Source organism: Euleptes europaea, unplaced genomic scaffold (genome assembly GCF_029931775.1).
Source record: "Euleptes europaea isolate rEulEur1 unplaced genomic scaffold, rEulEur1.hap1 scaffold_183, whole genome shotgun sequence".
Classification (NCBI taxonomy): domain Eukaryota; kingdom Metazoa; phylum Chordata; class Lepidosauria; order Squamata; family Sphaerodactylidae; genus Euleptes; species Euleptes europaea.
The window spans coordinates 14,500-33,215 of record NW_026612136.1 but is presented as its reverse complement, the minus strand read 5'-3'; the positions used below and the strand labels follow the sequence as shown (position 1 = coordinate 33,215).

The 18,716-nt window shown below is 44.1% G+C and overlaps 1 protein-coding gene across 2 annotated transcripts; it reads right to left on the bottom strand.

Moving 5' to 3' along the window:
* Nucleotides 1-1,727: 1,727 nt before the first annotated feature.
* Nucleotides 1,728-16,287, bottom strand: LOC130493089 (charged multivesicular body protein 6). 2 transcript variants are annotated; one of them, XM_056866855.1, is made up of 8 exons: nucleotides 16,168-16,287; nucleotides 12,456-12,565; nucleotides 10,336-10,423; nucleotides 8,763-8,849; nucleotides 8,588-8,653; nucleotides 6,855-6,935; nucleotides 4,532-4,586; nucleotides 1,728-2,232 (listed from the first exon to the last, which is right to left on the bottom strand). In XM_056866855.1, the coding sequence occupies exons 1-8, from the start codon at nucleotides 16,228-16,230 to the stop codon at nucleotides 2,180-2,182; spliced, it is 603 nt and encodes a 200-aa protein (XP_056722833.1). In that variant the 5' UTR covers nucleotides 16,231-16,287; the 3' UTR covers nucleotides 1,728-2,179. The 2 variants fall into 2 exon arrangements, with proteins under 2 accessions (XP_056722833.1, XP_056722834.1); XM_056866856.1 differs by having other exon boundaries at nucleotides 16,071-16,209.
* Between the last annotated feature and the right edge of the window lie 2,429 nt (nucleotides 16,288-18,716).

Genomic DNA, 18,716 nt, shown 5'->3' with positions numbered 1-18,716 from the left:
ACACTTTTCTCTGCTCCCCCAGGCAACAGGGCTCAGTGGTTAACTAAACCCAACGGAGTTTGCTAAGGATCCCCATAAGGGCACTAAATGTTCACATAATAATGCCTAAGGGGAAAACCTGATGTTCCTTCCCATCCACTGTTCCATTTGTTTAAAAAAATCGATAAACCCAACCCAGAGCAAGAGGGCAAGCAAATGGGGGCAGGGGAGGGGTTGAACAGAGAAGAAACAATCGCCTCTCATCCACAGTAATGGAACAGGCAAGGACGTGGTTGCCACCTGGTGGACACATTGAATATAGCAGCAGGAAGCCAGAACTGGTAATGGGCAAACCAGCTCTTTAGGAAACCTCAACATTACTTTTCTGGGTTAGCTCTCCGGTGTTAAGCCTGGCTGAACGCTGCCAAGTCAAATTCTGCAATGTGAATGCAATACCATTATAAAAGTAGGGAGGATGTTTAAGTGTAAACTGTCTACTCAAGGGAGATCTATCTAGCTCACTGCTCAGCCACCTGGACATTAGTCACTCACAGCATTTGGGGGAAGGGGATGCTACAGATGTGGCATTAAGGAGCACAGCCCTAGAGACAATGGCTGGTAACAGAGAAGCTTCCAGGGGAGAGGAAGGCAGCCTGGATGCCTTCGAACAACAGACTGGAAGGGTGAAAACTCACTGCAAAAACATTAAACATTACAATCCAAAATGCCCAACTATGTTACTTCTCTTCTTATGCATGAACATAACATGATTCTATGCCAGTCAGGATGGGGATGGAGACTTTAAGAGAGGAAGCTGTTTTCAGCAATAAGCCGTGAGCTCTCAGGAGTAAAAAGGTTGGCTGGTAGGAATTTCTACTGTTCTTAAGGTATGTATTGCCACAGGGACAATTGATATCCCCTGACCCAGCTTTGGCCTATTCATCCGCCCATCCAGAGACACAAGCCACACAATCTCAGCAGGTAACATGGATACAAGCATCAGTGCACGCCAGCTGGCTCTAAAGGATGGAGAATTTGGGATACAGCCCATGAGGTTACCAACCACAAGGGTAGCTCAGACCAGAGATTAAGGGAGCCTGAAGTCACGTGGTTTGGAGTCAAGTTTTCACCATCCAAGCAGGGCAGCTAGCAATACCATTGAGTTAACTGGGGTCCAGCCCTTTCTAACATTCAGGAGGAAAAAGAATAATGCTGCTCTTATATCATGAAGGGGGGGGGGAGATGTTTAGCCCCATATGGGTAGCATTGACTCGCCATGTTCCTGACTCTCCCATCTTGTAAGCAGAGGAACAGTAGATACAGCAGACAGCTCCCACCACCACAAGGGTTAACATGCCTTCAGTTTCCACCTAATGTAGAGATGCAATAGGCCTGGGAGGGCAAGAGCCATCAAGCGGCTACTTTGCAACTATCCAGTTCCTGCAAGGGGTGTTTAGATATGAAATCTTAGCAAGCACTTTAGATCACCCCAGTAGGAAGCGGGCCTTCTGTCTTTAATAGATGCAGCCCAGCAGCCTGGCTGTGCTTCCTGCTGCATAGAACTATAACCGTATGCACCTCCCAAGAACTCTTTCAACACAGGAGGCTCTTCTTGTATCTCCGCTAGTGGGCTAGCACAAGAAGAAATCACTGTCAACAGAAATGATACTCCCATCTCAATGTCAAGCAAGCCGGTTCTACAGGTACAGCCAGGTGTTTAGGAAATCCGTTCCCACTAAGAGAATCCACTCCAAAAAAGCCAGAGAATTGTAAACGAGTCAAGAGAAAAGCCGAGAACATCCCCAGCAGTTCTTCCTGTAGTGCAGCAGGAAACCTTGCAACTGTTCACAGCGCCCACCAGCTCAAAAGGGCACCAGGGGGGCGTAGACAGTTAGCAAAAGGTTGTGCTGGCATCCGAGGCAGGTCTGCAGCCGAAATCTGCTCTGCAGAAAGCATTTGGCTTCAAGGGTTTGAGAGTCACTGCTTAACCCAGTGTTTAAGTTACAAAAAAGGAGGAGAGATCACACTACAAAAAATCATCTTGATATAGGAACAATAACCAGCTGCAGCTTCCATTCTGTGCAAGAAACCCGCTCCAGCATGGCTGTCTAGTGCCAGTGGGATACCATGGAGGCCTCTCTCACACCCCAGGCATGCTGAGATTCCAGGATTCCCTGCAGGGATCTCCCAGGAAGCGAAGTTAAGATGCTGCCACCAATTCCGGCTTTGGCTTGACTCTGATGGGCGATGTTTCTAAGGGGGAAAGTTGCATAAAGAGGAACAGGTTAATTTCATTTGACAATCTCAGAAGGAGCAAAAATCCATTAAACTCTGATCAATGACTTATTTTATCCTTGGACTGATGTGTGTCTTGAACTCCACTCTCCTAGTCCCAGGCAAAGGCCTGTCATATTATCGGGTTCCCTTCATGAGAAAAAAATTGGGCCTGCAGTGGCGAGGGGAGATGGACAGATCTTGTACTTACAATCATATGTTTTCACAACTTCCCCATGTCCTGCTTAAAAGGATCTCCATGAATTTGGCCCCATTAAGACGTGATCTTCATTTCCCCTTGGATATTTTCCTAAATGGCTGTGTATTTGTGTCAGGCTAAGAACAGAGCATGCATGTGTTCCTGGTGCTGCCGCAATAATGGCTCAACAGCTCTGCCAGCTAAGGAGTCACCAGGTGAACAGAGAATGAGCTTTCTCAGCACAATGCCAAAAAAAGCCCCCTGTCTCAGAGGAGGGCCTGGGCAGGGGAGCCCTGCCGCTTTCCTGCTCAACCGATGACTGCCCACCATGCCCCCTGCCCTCCCAAGCTACAGCCCCACCCCTTTACAGGGAGGAAGAAGGGAGGCCACGGCAAGAGATTCTGTTGCAGGGAGACAGATGAAACTGCAATAGCACAAAAGGGCCATTATTCCCCCGTGTGAACTAAAGCTCCCTGTGGACTTTGGTAAATCATTTCCTTGTTGTGGAAAGTACCAATGCACGCAGGTGCCCATGTCTACCCTCCCAGGCAAAAGAATGAATCACACTGACAGCTTCCATAATGTAATTTTAACAGATAAGAGGCAACTGTTGTTATCTGTGTGTATGACTCTGTGATCAGTCACTAAGTATGACTTTTTTTTTTTACAATAGCAGATGACTGTAAATACCAAAGTATCTATCCTTTCGATTGTTTCTTTTGGGGAGGGGGCAGGCATAAGGTCTGCAGGTTTTTAGGCCTTTGAGTCACAGAAAACCTGAAAATATTTCCACTGAAGACCTCAGAAACCAGAGCAGACTCATACTGCACTCCTAAGAGTCACAGGTTTACATTATCTACCACAGCAAATTCTGGTTCTTGCCCAGCTGCTTCTCTATATCTACTTCAGCTCATATCGTATGAGGTCCCTAAAGCCCCCTCAACTTCTCGAGCAGCATTTAATGAACCAGACCTTCATGGCAATGCAGAATTGGAGAGGGAGGCAGGGAAGTGGTTAGGGTTTCTAAAAGAGCTCAGCACCATAACAATATACCTAGCGGCTCTTCACAATGCTGCATTACATGCTTTACTGGAAGAAGCAAGTGTGTGCGCGTTATTTAAACTGAAAACATGAAGCCAGCATGGTGTAGTGGTTAAGAGTGGTGGTTTGGAGCGGTGGACTCTAATCTGGAGAACCAGGTTTGAGTCCCCACTCCTTCACATGAGTGGTGGAAGCTAATCTGGTAAACTGGGCTGGTTTTCCCACTCCTACACTTGAAGCCAGCTGGGTGACCTTGGCATAGTCAAGAGCTCTCTCAGCCCCACCTACCTCACAGGGTGTCTGTTGTGGGGAGGGGGAGGGAAGGTGATTGTAAGCCGGTTTGATTCTTCCTTAAGTGGAAGAGTAAGTTGGCATATATATACTACTTCTTCTTCTAAGCCCCCCTCCCAAAGGATCATTCATTGCAACCTCCCTACCACCCAAATGAGAGCTGGTGTAGTCAAAGGTACCGGCTAAAGGACTGAACTACCTATCAGGAAGTCCCCGGCCTGAAACTCTCTTCTGCCATGCAATCAATGGGTTTTCCAAGGCCCACCCCCCATCTCAGCTTCAGTCCCCCATCGACACTGTGGAGATGAGAGCAACCTCTGGTACATAAATGCTCCAAGGATTTCCACAAAGTGAACACTCTAAAGTGCTACATAAATGTTAATTGTGGGGAGGGGAAGGTGGGTGATTGTAAACGAGTTTAATTCTTCCTTAAGTGGTAGAGAAAGTTGGCATTTAAAAACCAACTCTTCTTTTTCTTCTACTAATTATTATTATGAATATTGTTGAATGTTATTAAAATATTATTATTAAATAGGCTGCAGTAGGACACAACAAGCACCAGAGAGTGGTTGAGGCTGCTATAAGGGTACCGATGATACTTTACGCTTGACGTTTGCACAGCATCTGCCAAGCCTCCACTGGTGATATGTTTGATACAAACAAGCCCAAGAAGGTCCCACCCAGCTTTGTACTGTAGAAATATCACCAAGAGATCAATGCAAGGGAAAGAAAAAACAAAACTTCTACCTGGAATCTTTTCTGGGAGGGGCTCTGAGGGAACTTCTGGAAGATCAATCTGCTCCTGTAAGAAGAAGCCACGGCACACTATGGAATTAATATTCTGCAATAGACAACTTTAACCAGTAACTTCTTGATTCACAGGAAGAAGTGCTACCCTGACTCCCCCATGCCCCACCCCCAGCTGAGAAATGGCCGAACTCAAGAGTTTTGCTACTAGGTTACACAAAGTTCTTAAAGCATTTATTTAGCCTCTTCACCAGGCTGCCTGCTTAAGCCAGTGGGCAGAGATATTGCCCTGGAAAGACTGCTGTGCCAGTTTGCAAAACTTTCACTCAGGGATTTTGACAAGCCTTGGGCCGGGATAAAGGGAGGAATGCAAATTGAAATAAATAAATAAATAAAATATTTCCTGGCAGGGATCATAGCATAGCTCTGGTTAGCACCTATAAACCCTTAGCCAGTGCCATCACAAAGAGCTGAAGTTAGAGCCCTCCTGCCTGCTAAGTGGCCTGAAGCCAACTCCATCTGCCTCTACAGGTGAAATCAACTGAAATGCACCCAAGCAAATGCAACCAGGAGAGACCAAGTTGGCTTCAGGTATGGAACTTTCTAACAATGTAGCATCCAAGTCAGCACCGATGCAAGCGGATCTATCTTCAAAACACTTTGCAAATAAGTTATGATTCTACTTGGTTAAAGGACAACTGAGATTTCTCCCCCTAAACAGCTTTGCTGGGATGGCATTTGGCTGGAACAGTAGCACTTCTGTATCACTAACACAACCACACAACCCAAGTGGGCTCAGTGCCATTCTTAGCTGGACTCAACTCCAAATTTTCCACCACTTGGGACACTCACCTCCCAACCAGTTTCCAGCAACTCCTCACAAGACCAAGGAGGATACCTTTGAAGCCAAGGTCCAACCCCCACGCCAGAGGTCAAGTGGGGCATCAGCATATTATGACTGTGATTCTGTCTGCACTGACTTGGGAGCAAGTGCCACTTTTCACATAAGAACATAAGGGAGGCCATGCTGAATCAGACCAAGGCCTATCAAGTCCAGCAGTGTGCCCACACAGTGGCCAGCCAGGTGCTTCTAGGAAGCCCACAAGCAAGACAACTGCAGCAGCATTATCCTGCCTGTCTTTCACAGCACCTAATATAGTAGGCATGCTCCTATGATACTGGAGAGAATAGGCACACGTCTAGTAGCCATTTTTACTAGTAGCCATGAATACCCCTCTCCTCCATGAACATATCCAGTTTCCTCTTAAAGCCTTCCAAGTTGGCAGCCATCACCACATCCTGGGGCAGGAAGTTCCACAATTTAACAGTGATGATGAGTTCTGAATAAGCAGGCAGCAGGATTCGCCTGTGCAACAATTAAGTTTCTCCACGCCACAATTCACAAGGCCTTGCTTCCATTAGTGCACATCATACTTATCCCTGAGTTCATAGTGATATGGCTCAGAAGTATGAGCAGGTTTGTCACTTACATGTCACCTGGCTATTTACATGTTACCTTCCAGAGGTAACTAGAAATTGCTCCCAGTTAGTGACCCAGAGTCCATGAGTTACAGCACATTCCCCAGCAGGAGTCTAGCCCTTAAACATTGCAATGGACATGATTGGTTCAATGCTCACTGAACTGCCATCAATTTTTGAGCCAGAACCCTCCCACTTTGTTTCGCAAACATCTCTGCTTGGGATCCTTTTTGTGCCAATAGAAACCCCATAAATTAAGATAATGGCTCCATCAATGTACTGCTTGTGTCTTACAAACACGGCATGTCTTAGGAAGTAATTTTTATTTTACTTTCCCCCTTGCTGATAAGGCTGAGTGCTAAGCAAAGGTATATATAAATAGCTGTGTGCATTTGCTGCAGAAGTTGCACTGCCTTCAGAGAAAACAGCCTGAAATTTCTTTGGTATAGGCAGTATATAATGATATACTGCCAGCCTGACTGTGTTAATTAACAGTGACCTGGATAAAAATGGAAACTAGGTGCAATTATTTCATAGTGATGAAGTAGGTGAATGTGTTATTTTAGCAAAGGACAGATTCTACCTTGGAAGAATTGGTTTCAACTGAAAGCTAAGAAAGCAAAACATAATATGTAGAAAAACGCTGTAAGAATATCCAACCTCTGGACTGGGCTGTCTTCTCTGATGGTTCCGAAAACAAATGCAGGCAGAAATAATTAAGATCTCTCTGTACCAGAATCGCATCAGCTGCCAGCAAATGGGATGGGGGGGGGGGAACCATATCATGAAAGAGTTACCACTCCAAAATGAAGCCCTGATATCAGTTAGCAGGATGAACACTCACTTGAGTGATGGCATCTAATTCTGCTAAAATGGCATCTTCATCCTCTTCAGTGAAGCTGCCAGCCAGCATCTCATCTATTTGCTGTAAAGGAAATGGGCAGATGGATCAGGGACCACCATGACAACAGCAAACCCACAACTGCTGCAACCAGAGAACCTGGCAGCACAACAAGGAGTCCTGGAAGGAGGCAGCTTTCCTTGTCCTGGCTCCACATCTCTGGAACGACCTCTTGGCACTCTCCCTGTACTGCTCAAGGATGATGATGGGGTACTTCTTTATTTTGTATATGATGTTTATGAGGTTAATTTGCACATGTTATACTTACTGTGGGTTACTAGTCACATGGTAACTATTTAAGTTTTAGCACATTTCTATGATGTTGTGGCTACAAAATGCCTTGTGTGCTTGTTTAAAGGCTAAATATGAGTTTTGAAAGTTAAGAAAAAATGGGAATAGGTAAAGAGAGGTGCAAATCAGTTACACAGAAGTAATTCATAGCAGGTTTACTATGCCCAAAATGAACCAAGAGCTGTAAAAGATCCCACATTATGGACCCCAAAATAAGTTAACCAAGCCTCTTTTAATTCACATATTTATTCCAATTGGAGTCTGTGAAGCTATTCTCTGAGCTAGAATTACAGGGCAATCCTAAACAGAGTTATACGCTTCTAAATCAATTGAAGTCAATGGGCTTAGAAGGGTGTAACGCTGCTGAGGAACTGCACTTTTAAAGACAGTAGTTAGGAGGAGCCCCTGGGGTCATGAAAAGTTTACTTCCAAAAGGTCACCGATTCCATAATCATGTTCAGCTCCCTTTGATTTCCCTTCAACAGTCCTGTTCTAGCTGCTGACAAAGCATGTGTGTAATCAAATTCATCACAAGCAAAAGCTGTATCTAACCTACTTTAAACTTCCTAGCTATCCTTATATTTTAATCTCACATTCAGCATTAATAATCTCTAGACTACAATTGTATTACATATGGAAACACACTGTGGTGCCTGGTTACATCTAGATTAGATTACTGTCATGCACTGTATGTGGGGCTGCCCCTGAAAAGTGTTCAGAAACTTCAACTGGTGCAGAACACTGAAGCCAGGATGCTGGCTGGAGTAGGTCATAGGAACCATATCGCTCCAGGCTTGGCCCATCTACACAGGCTCCCAATCGGTTTCCGGGCACCATTCAAGGTGCTGGTGTTAACCTTTAAAGCCTGACATGGCTTGGGACCAGCATACCTAAAGGACCGCCTGCTCCCTTACAAACCTACCTGAATGCTACAGCCATCTTCTGAGGCCCTTGTTTGGGTGCCCTCACCTTCTGAGACTAGGTGGGTGGCAACCCAGCAAGGAGCCTTCTCAGTCACCACACTGAATGCTTTCCCCAGAGAGATTCGCCTGTCCTCTTTTGTTGCTGACTTCCGCCAGCAGGTGAATGAAGACCTGTTTGTTTCATCTAACTAGCATTCCAGTCAGTGATACCTGTTTCCTGCCCTATGTTTCCACTGTTGTTTTTGTATGTGTATTTCAGTTTGGTTTTAATGGTTTTTATTACTTTTTTATGCTAGCCACCTCAGTAGCTCCAATTAGAGCAAAAAGGTGGAGTACAAATTTTGTAAATAAATAAATAAATGGTCTATTGTTTAGGAAACTTCCATAATGCAAATAAATTTTGTAAATAAATAAATAAATAAATGGTCTATCGTTTAGGAAACACATGAAAGCAATACATACCCTCTGGTACTCTATAGCGTCTTGGGTTTCATCTATGATCCTTTCCACTTCTTCTATTGACATAACCTACAGAAAGAGACGTTCAAACCATATGTAAAGAAGGATGCCCAGAAGAGACATACAAACAGCCAGTGTTCAGATCTGAGACAGCCCAAGAACCCCAGCTGATACCCACCTGGTGCATCTTATTTAAGCATTCATTGCCAATTTTGAGGCCCTCAAGCACTTTCATCTCGATTTGGGTGAACTCAATATCCTGGACCTGAGGGAAACAGAAGTCAACAGAGGGGTCAGGTCTTCTAACAGGCTGTAAGGAAAGCAGCTATTGCAGCTTGGGTACAGGTGTGCACTATTCTTTCCATATAACACAAGAAGTAACCAAGAAGGGGGCAGAAAAACTGGTTTTGTACAGCGGAAGTGCAGTGCCTATGCCAACCAGTGACATACTTCTGTCCTCTGCACAGAGACAATACTGCTGTGCCTGCACTACGCAAGTCAGACTCTCCCCACATGTTTACTGCTGGGCTGCTATTTGCCAGAAGGGAAGCCTAGAAGCACAGCCTGCATCTTTCCACAGATCACAGCCAAGCTCAGTACCCGGTCATACTGGATAAGGGTGCACCAGTTATACTGGAAAATGCAGTAGGACCCAGCCATACAAACCTCTCTGTTACACAGATTCTGTGTACACCTGCCTATCTGTCTAAGCAGCATTCCAAATGCATGAACAAGCCACTCTCCTCAGCATGAGACTGTATTACAGTCATAATGGAGATACTGTGTGTGTGTGTGTTGTGCCGTCAAGTCGCTACCAACTCATGGCAACCCTATGAATCAGTCCTCCAAAATGTCCTATCTTTGACAGCAGATACTACTAGAGGACTACTGTGCAATGAGAGCCCAGAACTCAGGTTGGCTGCAGCAAATGATAGCAAAATGAGCCTGGTGGGAAGTTTAAAAAAACTTCAAAAGCCCAACACCACTGTACCCTGGCAAGCAGAGTTCAGAGCAAAGGTTCATTTGGGGGTCTACTATTTTATTTTTGGTATTAACAGAAAATGTTTTTAACTATTATTGTAAACTGCATTGAATCACGAGGAAAAGTGAAATATAAATGTTTTAATCTATATATCTAATAGTGACATGTGACCCCCATCTGCGGATTCTTAAATCTGCGGATTGAGACCACACTGACACGAAACAGATTTTTCTGCAAAATTTGGGTACTCGTCCCTTGCAAGTCTCATGGGCCTTCCACTTGTAGATTTTTTTTAACCATTCATGTTACACTTGGCTCCACAATTCCCTACTGTAAAAGACAGCTTAAAACATTAAGCTTAAAAAAAGCTTAAAGCAAGAAAAAGTATTTGCAACCAAGATACTGATCTTACCCTCCAGTACAAAGTCTCATGTGTGCTAGGGACATGCATGGCAGGATCCAAGGTAGGCTGCAGAAAAACTGCCTTTTTCTACACCTTGAATAGATCTGAGGAGGCAGGCACAAGTACATGCCTCCCTCCATGCTGCCTCTTCAGCCCAGCCCACCACGGACCACAGACAGTCATGGCTCTGGCACAGCAGGCAATAGCTGGCCCAAGCCATCCTCCCATGTTGCCACTACCTGCTTGCTGTCCTAAGCAGCTGCTTGGTGGCAAACTGCTGGCTAGGGCATGAAATGCAGATACACCCCAGTTTTAGAAATCACGAAAATGAGGAGGCCAGTCATGAACTGTTGAAAGCTCACATACCATGTGCTCCAAGTTGCTAATTTGGTTGTCCGTTTTGTCCAGCAGCTGTTCTTGATACCGCTTTTTCTTCAGCAGCCATTTGGCTTTTCTAGATGCAGAGAAGAGCACGGATGGTAACAAACAAGACTTTAAGCAGCATGATATCAAAGCCTCACACTTTACTGGACTATAACAAACCTATTTCAAGTCTAACATTATCTCTTAAAGCGTCAACAGGTTGCTCAATTTTTGCACTCTCCCAAGCCAGACACAACTATCTAAACCTCTGTTACATCAGCAATGTCCTCTTTTGTTCTTGGCTAAAAAGTTTTACTTTCCTATACCTTTTTCAGAAGATCCTCTTTCACCATCTTCATTTTACTTCCCTTTCCCACTGTTTACATTTTGCAGCATAACAGTCAAGATGGTGGAAACCAAAACAGCCACACCATAGACTTTAATATCATGGCAATATGATATGTGCTGTTTATTTTTTTATTTAATGATTTTAAGTTTCCTTATAAAACATTTCTCTCTTAAATCTTTCTTTCCATTTTTGCTTTAATTTTCTCCTAAACTTCCAGCCATATATGTATAAAGAGCATTCAATTTTTCCTGAAACTCCAATATTGGTCTATTATGTATATAAAATGTTAGTTTTGCCATGACAGCATATTCAGATAGTTTATTCTTCCATTCAATTAGATTTGGACATTTATCGGCTTTCCATTTTGCTTCATATATTATTCTTGCCACTGTCACCATATATTTGAATAATTCATCATATATTTTTGGCATATTGCTTGGTAATATATCTAATAGCATATTTCTGGGGTCCATCGTAAACTTAATTTTTAGAATCTTTTGCATTTCATCATGATCTCTACCCAGTATTTTCTTACTTTCTTACATGACCCCCACATATGATAGAAGGATGCATCCATGTTCTGTCATTTCCAGCAATTCTCACTGTAGTTACTGTTAGTTTTCACTATATCTTTGGGTGAGATATACCATCTGTAGAATATTTTACACCAGTTCTCCCTTAATGCTTAACATTCTATAAACTTACAGTGCATTCCTCACCTTTCGGCGGGCGGGGACGGCGTGGCTGAGGCGCTGCTGCAGAGCCTCCAAAGCCATTTCAAGGCTGCCAAAAGTTTTTAAAAAGCCTTTTGCCAGTTCTGTTGCTGTTGTTTTAGTATTAAAATATGAAGCCAATTTTGATTGTAGAGTTAAGCATGTATTACTCAAGTATCCCTTGCATTTAAAACACACACATACAGAGAAGAAAATACAGCACTGCTGCATCTGAGGCTTCCTTCAGCTTTGTAAAATGGTCCAATGTGGAATACATGTTATCTGTCCATAATGTGAGTTGTCATACAAAAATTTGCAGCGGAAGACATAATAAACAGATCTATGCTCAAGCACAGTCCATCAAGTAACTAGAACTAACACAGTCACTAAAAAAGTTTTAAAGTCCAACCACACAGTTTTAAACTATCCTCAGTTTTTTGTTAATAATGAAATACTATATAACTGCCAGGGAACACGGACTGAGCAAGAGTTAGAGCTTTAACTGACACAACAATGAAGTTCAGGCACAAAAGGGCCATTTCAGATATTTTTCGGCCCCCATTCCCCCCACCCCATGACAAATTTGTGTGGATAAAACGGATGAGACAGGCTGACCATGGAAAAGACCATAGCTTCCCACTGGTTGGTTCTTCAGTTGCAGAAGCACTTTTTGAAAGTCATGGTCATGGGAATCACTTCTGAGCAGATATGGATGTATCAGAGGATATTACGTTTGCTACTCCCACACTTGCCAGAGACAGCTGAGGTGAGAAGACCTTGACTGTCCAAACCAGCTTATAAGGAGAGAGGATGTGGCTCAGTGGTAGAGCATCTGATCAGCATACAGAAGCCCCAGGTTCAGTCCCCGGCATCTCCAGTTAAAGGGATTAGGCAAGTAGGTGATGTGAAAGACTTCTACCTGAGACACTAGAGAGCCACTGCCAGGCTGAGTAGACAATACTGACTTTGATGGACCAAGGGTCTGATTCAGTATAAGGCAGCTTCACGTGTTCAAGCACACCTCTGAGTGGAAAGGATGCATCCAACTGATCCCTACTTACTCTTTCTTGCCATCCTTCAGTAGCTGCAGAGCAACTCTTCTCTCTCGCTCCAATTGCAGAGATATCCTTTTCTGATATTGCTTTAATTTGTCCCGCTGCTGTTTCAATTGCTAAGAACAAAGGACATTGGCAATTAGAAGATGCACTGCCAAGGTGTAGCATTAGGACCACTGGAAAATGGCACAGATACATCCTCTTTAAGCAGACTGAGCTACAGCATCAGAAATCCTACTCCCCCATACCCTCCATTAGTGTCATCAGTAGCTAGCTCCACAAGCAGTGATAAAAGCTGGACGTGACACTGTGCAAACTTAAGCACAAACTAACTACTGTTGCATTACTGGTGCAATACATCTTACAGTAACCCTATTCACGTGTTTCAGCAAACACATTACAACCTGCATGTATGTGCGTACACACCTATTTGTAAGGAACAGCCAGCATGCATTCACTTTGCAAATGAAACCGTGGACCAGTACCTGAATAAATGTGAGCTTTCAATCACATGTAACATGAAAATTACTCAATGCCTGCAGAAAGAAAAATCAAGTGTATGCTGTACATGGATTGTATGTGCATTCACTGTAACATGTGAATAGGGCTACTGGGAATACCCACGAGAGATAGGATGATACAGAGACCATTAGATTTAGTAAAATAAACAGATATTCTTCTCCAAAGGACATGTCTAGTATAGTCAATCTCACACTTCTTTCAGGTGGCAGGACAATAAAGCCACAAGTATTCAGTGGGTGCTTTTTTTTTTATAACAAAAAATATTCACTCAACAAAGAACATCAGACAAGATTGCAACCCTATGGAGAATTACTCGTCTCAATCCACTGAAATCAACAGGATGAGACATTCAGCAGGAGTTTGTGCAGCAAGTTCTAATAGGGATTGATCATGGACACCCTCACCTGACCTAAGAAATGACAATCTGAAGACTGCAACAGGTTTAATTAAAAACTATATTATGCTAGGGACCCTATCTTCAATTGCGTTCAAAGACAGATGTTTTAAGAGGCTTTATAAATACATAGCACAAACAGCTGCACTCCCTTGGCATTGCTTCTGATTACCTGCAGGTTATTAGGAACATCCTAAGTATTAGAATGGGGAAGGCACTGGCAAACCACCCCGTAAACAAAGTCTGCCTAGTAAACATTGGGATGTGATGTCACCCCATGTGTCAGGAATGACCCAGTGCTTGCACAGGCGACCTTAACCTTTAAGCATTAGAATAGATACCTCCGCCACAGTAATTTTTACATTGCTTTTTCCTATTAGTTTGATGGCTCTAAAAGAAAATCAGCCTTAACCCTCACTTTATTTTGGTGGCTTCTGCAAAAGAAATATGGTAAAACAGATTTTGTTTTTTACTCTGTGATCATGTTTATTCCCGTCTTCAAGATGAGACAGCAATACTTAGTCTAGCAACAAGAGCTGAAAGATCTGCCCAACCCCACACATCATTTTGAAATATTTGGATGCCCAACAATGGCAAAGGATCTGGAGTTATTACAAGTTATCATACTAGGGCGGACAATAATTCTGGGGTATGGAAAGTGCACATAGAAATGAGAGGGGGATGTAACTGCCAATAGTTGTTAACAGATCAAAAAGGTTCAGGAGTATTAAAAAACGAACTGTTAAAAAATAAAAGGTTCTTAACATAACAGAACCCTTAGCTGTTCAAGAGTCACTTGGCTAATGGGTTCTGGTGCACCTACAAACTAAGCAATCACTGCTGGGACTCTGGACTGAGTATGCACACCTACGTGGGCAGAAGGGCCTCGGTGTTTTAATGAGTAAGGAACTTTGTAATTCCTTCAGGATAGCCGTGTCGGTCAGTAGAAAAGCAAGGTTTGAGTCCAGTAGCACCCTGGAGACCGACAAGATTTTGGGGGGTGCAAGCTTTCGAAAGTAAAAGCTCCCTTCTGATGTACCTGACGAAGGGAGCTTTGACTCTAGAAAGCGTATACCTGGGCTTTCTAGAGTCAAAGCTCCCTTCGTCAGGTACATCAGAAGGGAGCTTTTACTTTCGAAAGCTTGCGCTCCCCAAAATCTTGTCGGTCTCCAGGGTGCTACTGGACTCAAACCTTGCTTTTCTACTGACCGACACGGCTATCCTGAAGGAATTACAAAGTTCCTTACTCATTAAAACACCGAGGCCCTTCTGCCCACGTAGGTGTGCATACTCAGTCCAGAGTCCGAGCAGTGATTGCTTAGTTTGTAGGTGCACCAGAACCCATTAGCCAAGTGACTCTTGAACAGCTAAGGGTTCTGTTATGTTAAGAACCTTTTATTTTTTAACAGTTCATTTTTTAATACTCCTGAACCTTTTTGATCTGTTAACAACTATTGGCAGTTACATCCCCCTCTCATTTCTGTGCTACTGGACTCAGATCTTGTTCTTTATCATTCTTGTCTTACGAAAACTCTGCAAGTCAGTTCTTCCATTTTCCAAATTGTAAACCAAGCTGAGTCAGATAGTGACACATATCCAACCATCCGCCGATTTTGCGAAGCAAGACTTTCTGTTTACCTCCTCCTGATGAAGCTCACTGAGACCTCCAATTTTTGTTCCTGGTGGGTCACTGGACCCCCAGCAATGGCACAGAGGACAAGTGGGGTGCTCAGTGGGAAGGGAAATTGGCAGAAACTACCACCCCCTCTTCTGCAAAGGGAAGTAATGTCCCATCAAAGGAAACATGTTGGTTGGATACAGGCCAGCATGTTTGTGGTCAAGATAAGGTTTCAATGCCAGGTCCCCCAGCTTCATGTCAGACATACTATCGACCTGCCCACAACAATTCTCAACCATAGGATTCATCATGAATGGCTTCTACTTCCAGTGTATGTTATTATTATTTCCCAGACCCTGTGTGTATACCCTGTAACACCCCATCCCATGCAATATGTTAATTTATGCAACACTTTACTGCTTTTTAAGTATTCTTGACTTTGTTCCACCTGCATATAACAGCCAAGCAAAAGAATGGAAGAGATGTTGTTTTGGGGCTGCCCTGTAGTTGCGAAACCCGTTCTTCAGAAGATTACCCCCATTCTAGGCCTGGAAGCACATTTCATTCAGTATGCAATGGCTAGGATTCAGACAGTGCTTTGTTCATATTTTAACTGTTTTGTGTAAATTTGATCTTTGAGATGTTGGCATAAGGCAAGATGAAAAGTCTCCCTAGAACTGGACACTGAGTTGTAGGTTTTGTCACAAGCATGATAACAGGCAGCCTTCTTTTCCCAGAAGTATATGCTCAGCTGTCAACAGTGTACCCAAGATGAGCTGGAACTCCAAACTAGTAAGTAAGATGCAAAGCATGAAAAGTTCTTTACAACCTTCATCTCCCTCGTCAAGGGGGCTTTATCACGTCTATCTTACCAAAAAGCACTCAAACTACTCAGATGAGAGTCAAAGAAGAGCCCTGCGGAATCAGACCAGCGATCCTTGCAGTTCAGCATTCTCTTCCCTAAAGTGGCCGCACAGATGTCCTCAGGAAGCGCAGAGAAGCCAAAGCCTCCCTCTATTTCGGCCCTCCTCGGCAAATGTTGTCCAGAGATATACTACCTCTGAACATGGAGGTTCTATTCAACCACCTTGGAAGCCATCCGCCGTAAAAGCCTCCCAGGCCCCAATCCCACCCATCTCTCTATGCCCTGCACGACATCGGCTACCAACGGCCGCCTTTCTCACCAACACGGCCTTGTCTTGCTCGGTAACCCGGCTCCGCCGCTTGCGCCCGAACAGATTCCCCATCGCCACGGCCCCGCCCGCGCAGCCCTGGCCTACGTTAGCCCCACCCAGTACGGCGGCCACCAGGGCTCTATTCGAACCGAAACGCAAACACATAACAGAAGCTGGGTGTTCGGGTAACGAGCGCCCGCGCGGCCAAAAGGGGCGGAGTCGGGATTTGGAAAGGGGGCGGGGCTCATGGCTAAACAGGCAGGAAAGGCGACCAATAGGAGAGTGACTAGTTCAGCGCCGAGGTTTCTCGGCGAGCTGCCGGTGTTTCCCTCGTCTCCTGTTCGGCGCCGTTCGGGCGTTTCCGCCTGCCGGCTCTTCGGAACGGCCAGACTGTCTCGTTGCAAACTGTCTCGTCCTTCGGAAGAGCCCGCAGACATTTGAAAAACTAAACAAAAAATAAAAAAAATAAAAATGGTATTATTATTTAGACGGGTTTGTTAAAAAAAAAAGGGGGGGGGCTCGTACCTTACCGTTGAAAAGTACGAGACTTAAAATCCAGCCTATTTATTTGTTTTAAAACAATACCTCACATCACCAGCATAAGGTTCTCGAGGCGGCTTCCACATAACATTAAAACAATAGAATAATAAATAAACTAAATAGTCAACAGCAGCAGTTAAATACTCTTTAGAAACGATGTTAGACCTTTTTAAGGACCTGTTTCCCCTCCATTAGTTTTTATTAGTCTTTTTTGTTTGTCCCACTCTGGGCTCCTCTCTGCCTCTATGAGCAAGAAGTTTAAAGAGGGTGAAGTTTTTCCAGTTGCCTGATACCCTTGCCAGGAATACTTAAAAAAAAAATCTTTATTAAAAAAATTCAATGAACCTATTTCATGTACAACCTCACATACATAACTATGCAAAACATTGGAGTAGGGCTCATACAATCAACTAATGCATAACACAATGTGTAGGTAGGATGTGAAAATCCCCATTTATACTACCATGGCAATTCCAAGCTTGCTTTCATGGCAAATCTTCCATTTACAATACAATACAAATCTTCCATTTGTGAACTGGCAGAGTTAATAAAAGGAAAGGAAACAGCCTCTAAGGTAGATGTAATATCGCCTTCCTTTTAAAAAGATGCAGATAGTTGCGATAAGTTCTTGGAGGCTCAACTTTTAGCCCGCGATGGTTTCAGTGTTGACTCACACTGTAATTCCCATGGCAACGGGACCCCTTCATCTCCTCTGCCTTGCCAGGAATGCTTCGGCCTGCTTCATTTCCATGTGGCGTGCTGCTGTACAAGTCGTGGGGTTGGTTGGGGGGTGGGAGCAGAGCGAGATGAGGGGGGGCCCCTCGTTTCTGCATGTGAACTCTTGCGGGATGCCCCCCACAGAGGCAGAAGGAAGATAAGACATGTATTTCAAGGGGAAATTTTAATTGGAAAGAAAGTTTGAGGCCCCACCATCCCCAAGAAGGGGGCTTTTGTTCTGTGAGGGTGTAAGAAATGAACATCACTAGAGCAAAACAAACAAGGAGAGGTCAGTGGAAAAGAGTAAGCAGAAATTGGTTCTTGTGGGTTATCCGGGCTGTGTGACCGTGGTCTTGGTATTTTCTTTCCTGACGTTTCGCCAGCAGCTGTGGCAGGCATCTTCAGAGGAGTAACACTGAAGGTCAGTAAGCAGAAACATCACTACACTTTACTTACTTCATTTAAGAATAAAAGAGGTGGCCTGCTGGATTAGACCAGTGGTCCATCTAGTCCAGCATCCTGTTTCAAAGAGTTCTCAACTAGTTGCCCCGAAGGGCCAATGAACAGGGCATACAGGCCAAGGCCTTCTGCTGATGTTGCTGGTATTCTGCCTCTGCATATGGAGGTTTCCTTTAATCGGCATGACAAGTAGCCATCTATGGACCTATCCTCTGTAAATCTGTCTAATTTTGTAAAGCCATCTATGCTAGAGTCCATCACTAAATTGATTATAGATGCCAGACTCCAGGTAGGACATGGGGATCCCCCAGAATTACAGCTTATCTCTAGTCTAAAGAGATCAGTTCTCATGGAGAAAATGGATGGTTTGGAGGGTGGACTGTATGGAAATAGACCCCACTGAGGTCCCTGTCCTCCCCAGGCTCCATCCCCAAATCTCCAGGAGTTTCCCGTTGTGGATATGGCACCTTACCCCCCATCCCCCACTAGTGGCTGGGGGGACCTGGCAACCCTAAAGTTGATTGGCCATTAATTCCACAAATCCTGAATGTATTGCCCATCAACATAATTGGGTGTCCCCCCCCCCCGAATTCTAGTATTATGGCAGAGGGAGTAAAAGTTCCATCTGTTCACTTTCTCTGCTTCTTTCCTCAGCATTCAAGGTGGGTTATAATTCCAAATAATTTCCTGCAATATAATACATATGACACACATAAAAGGAAGGAAAGAAAAAACCAAGCAAACTGGGGTACTAATTTCTAGACAATATACATGGTGGTGGTGAAAAGTGCCATCAAGTTGCAGCCAATTTATGGTGACCCCAAAGGGTTTTCAAGATGAGA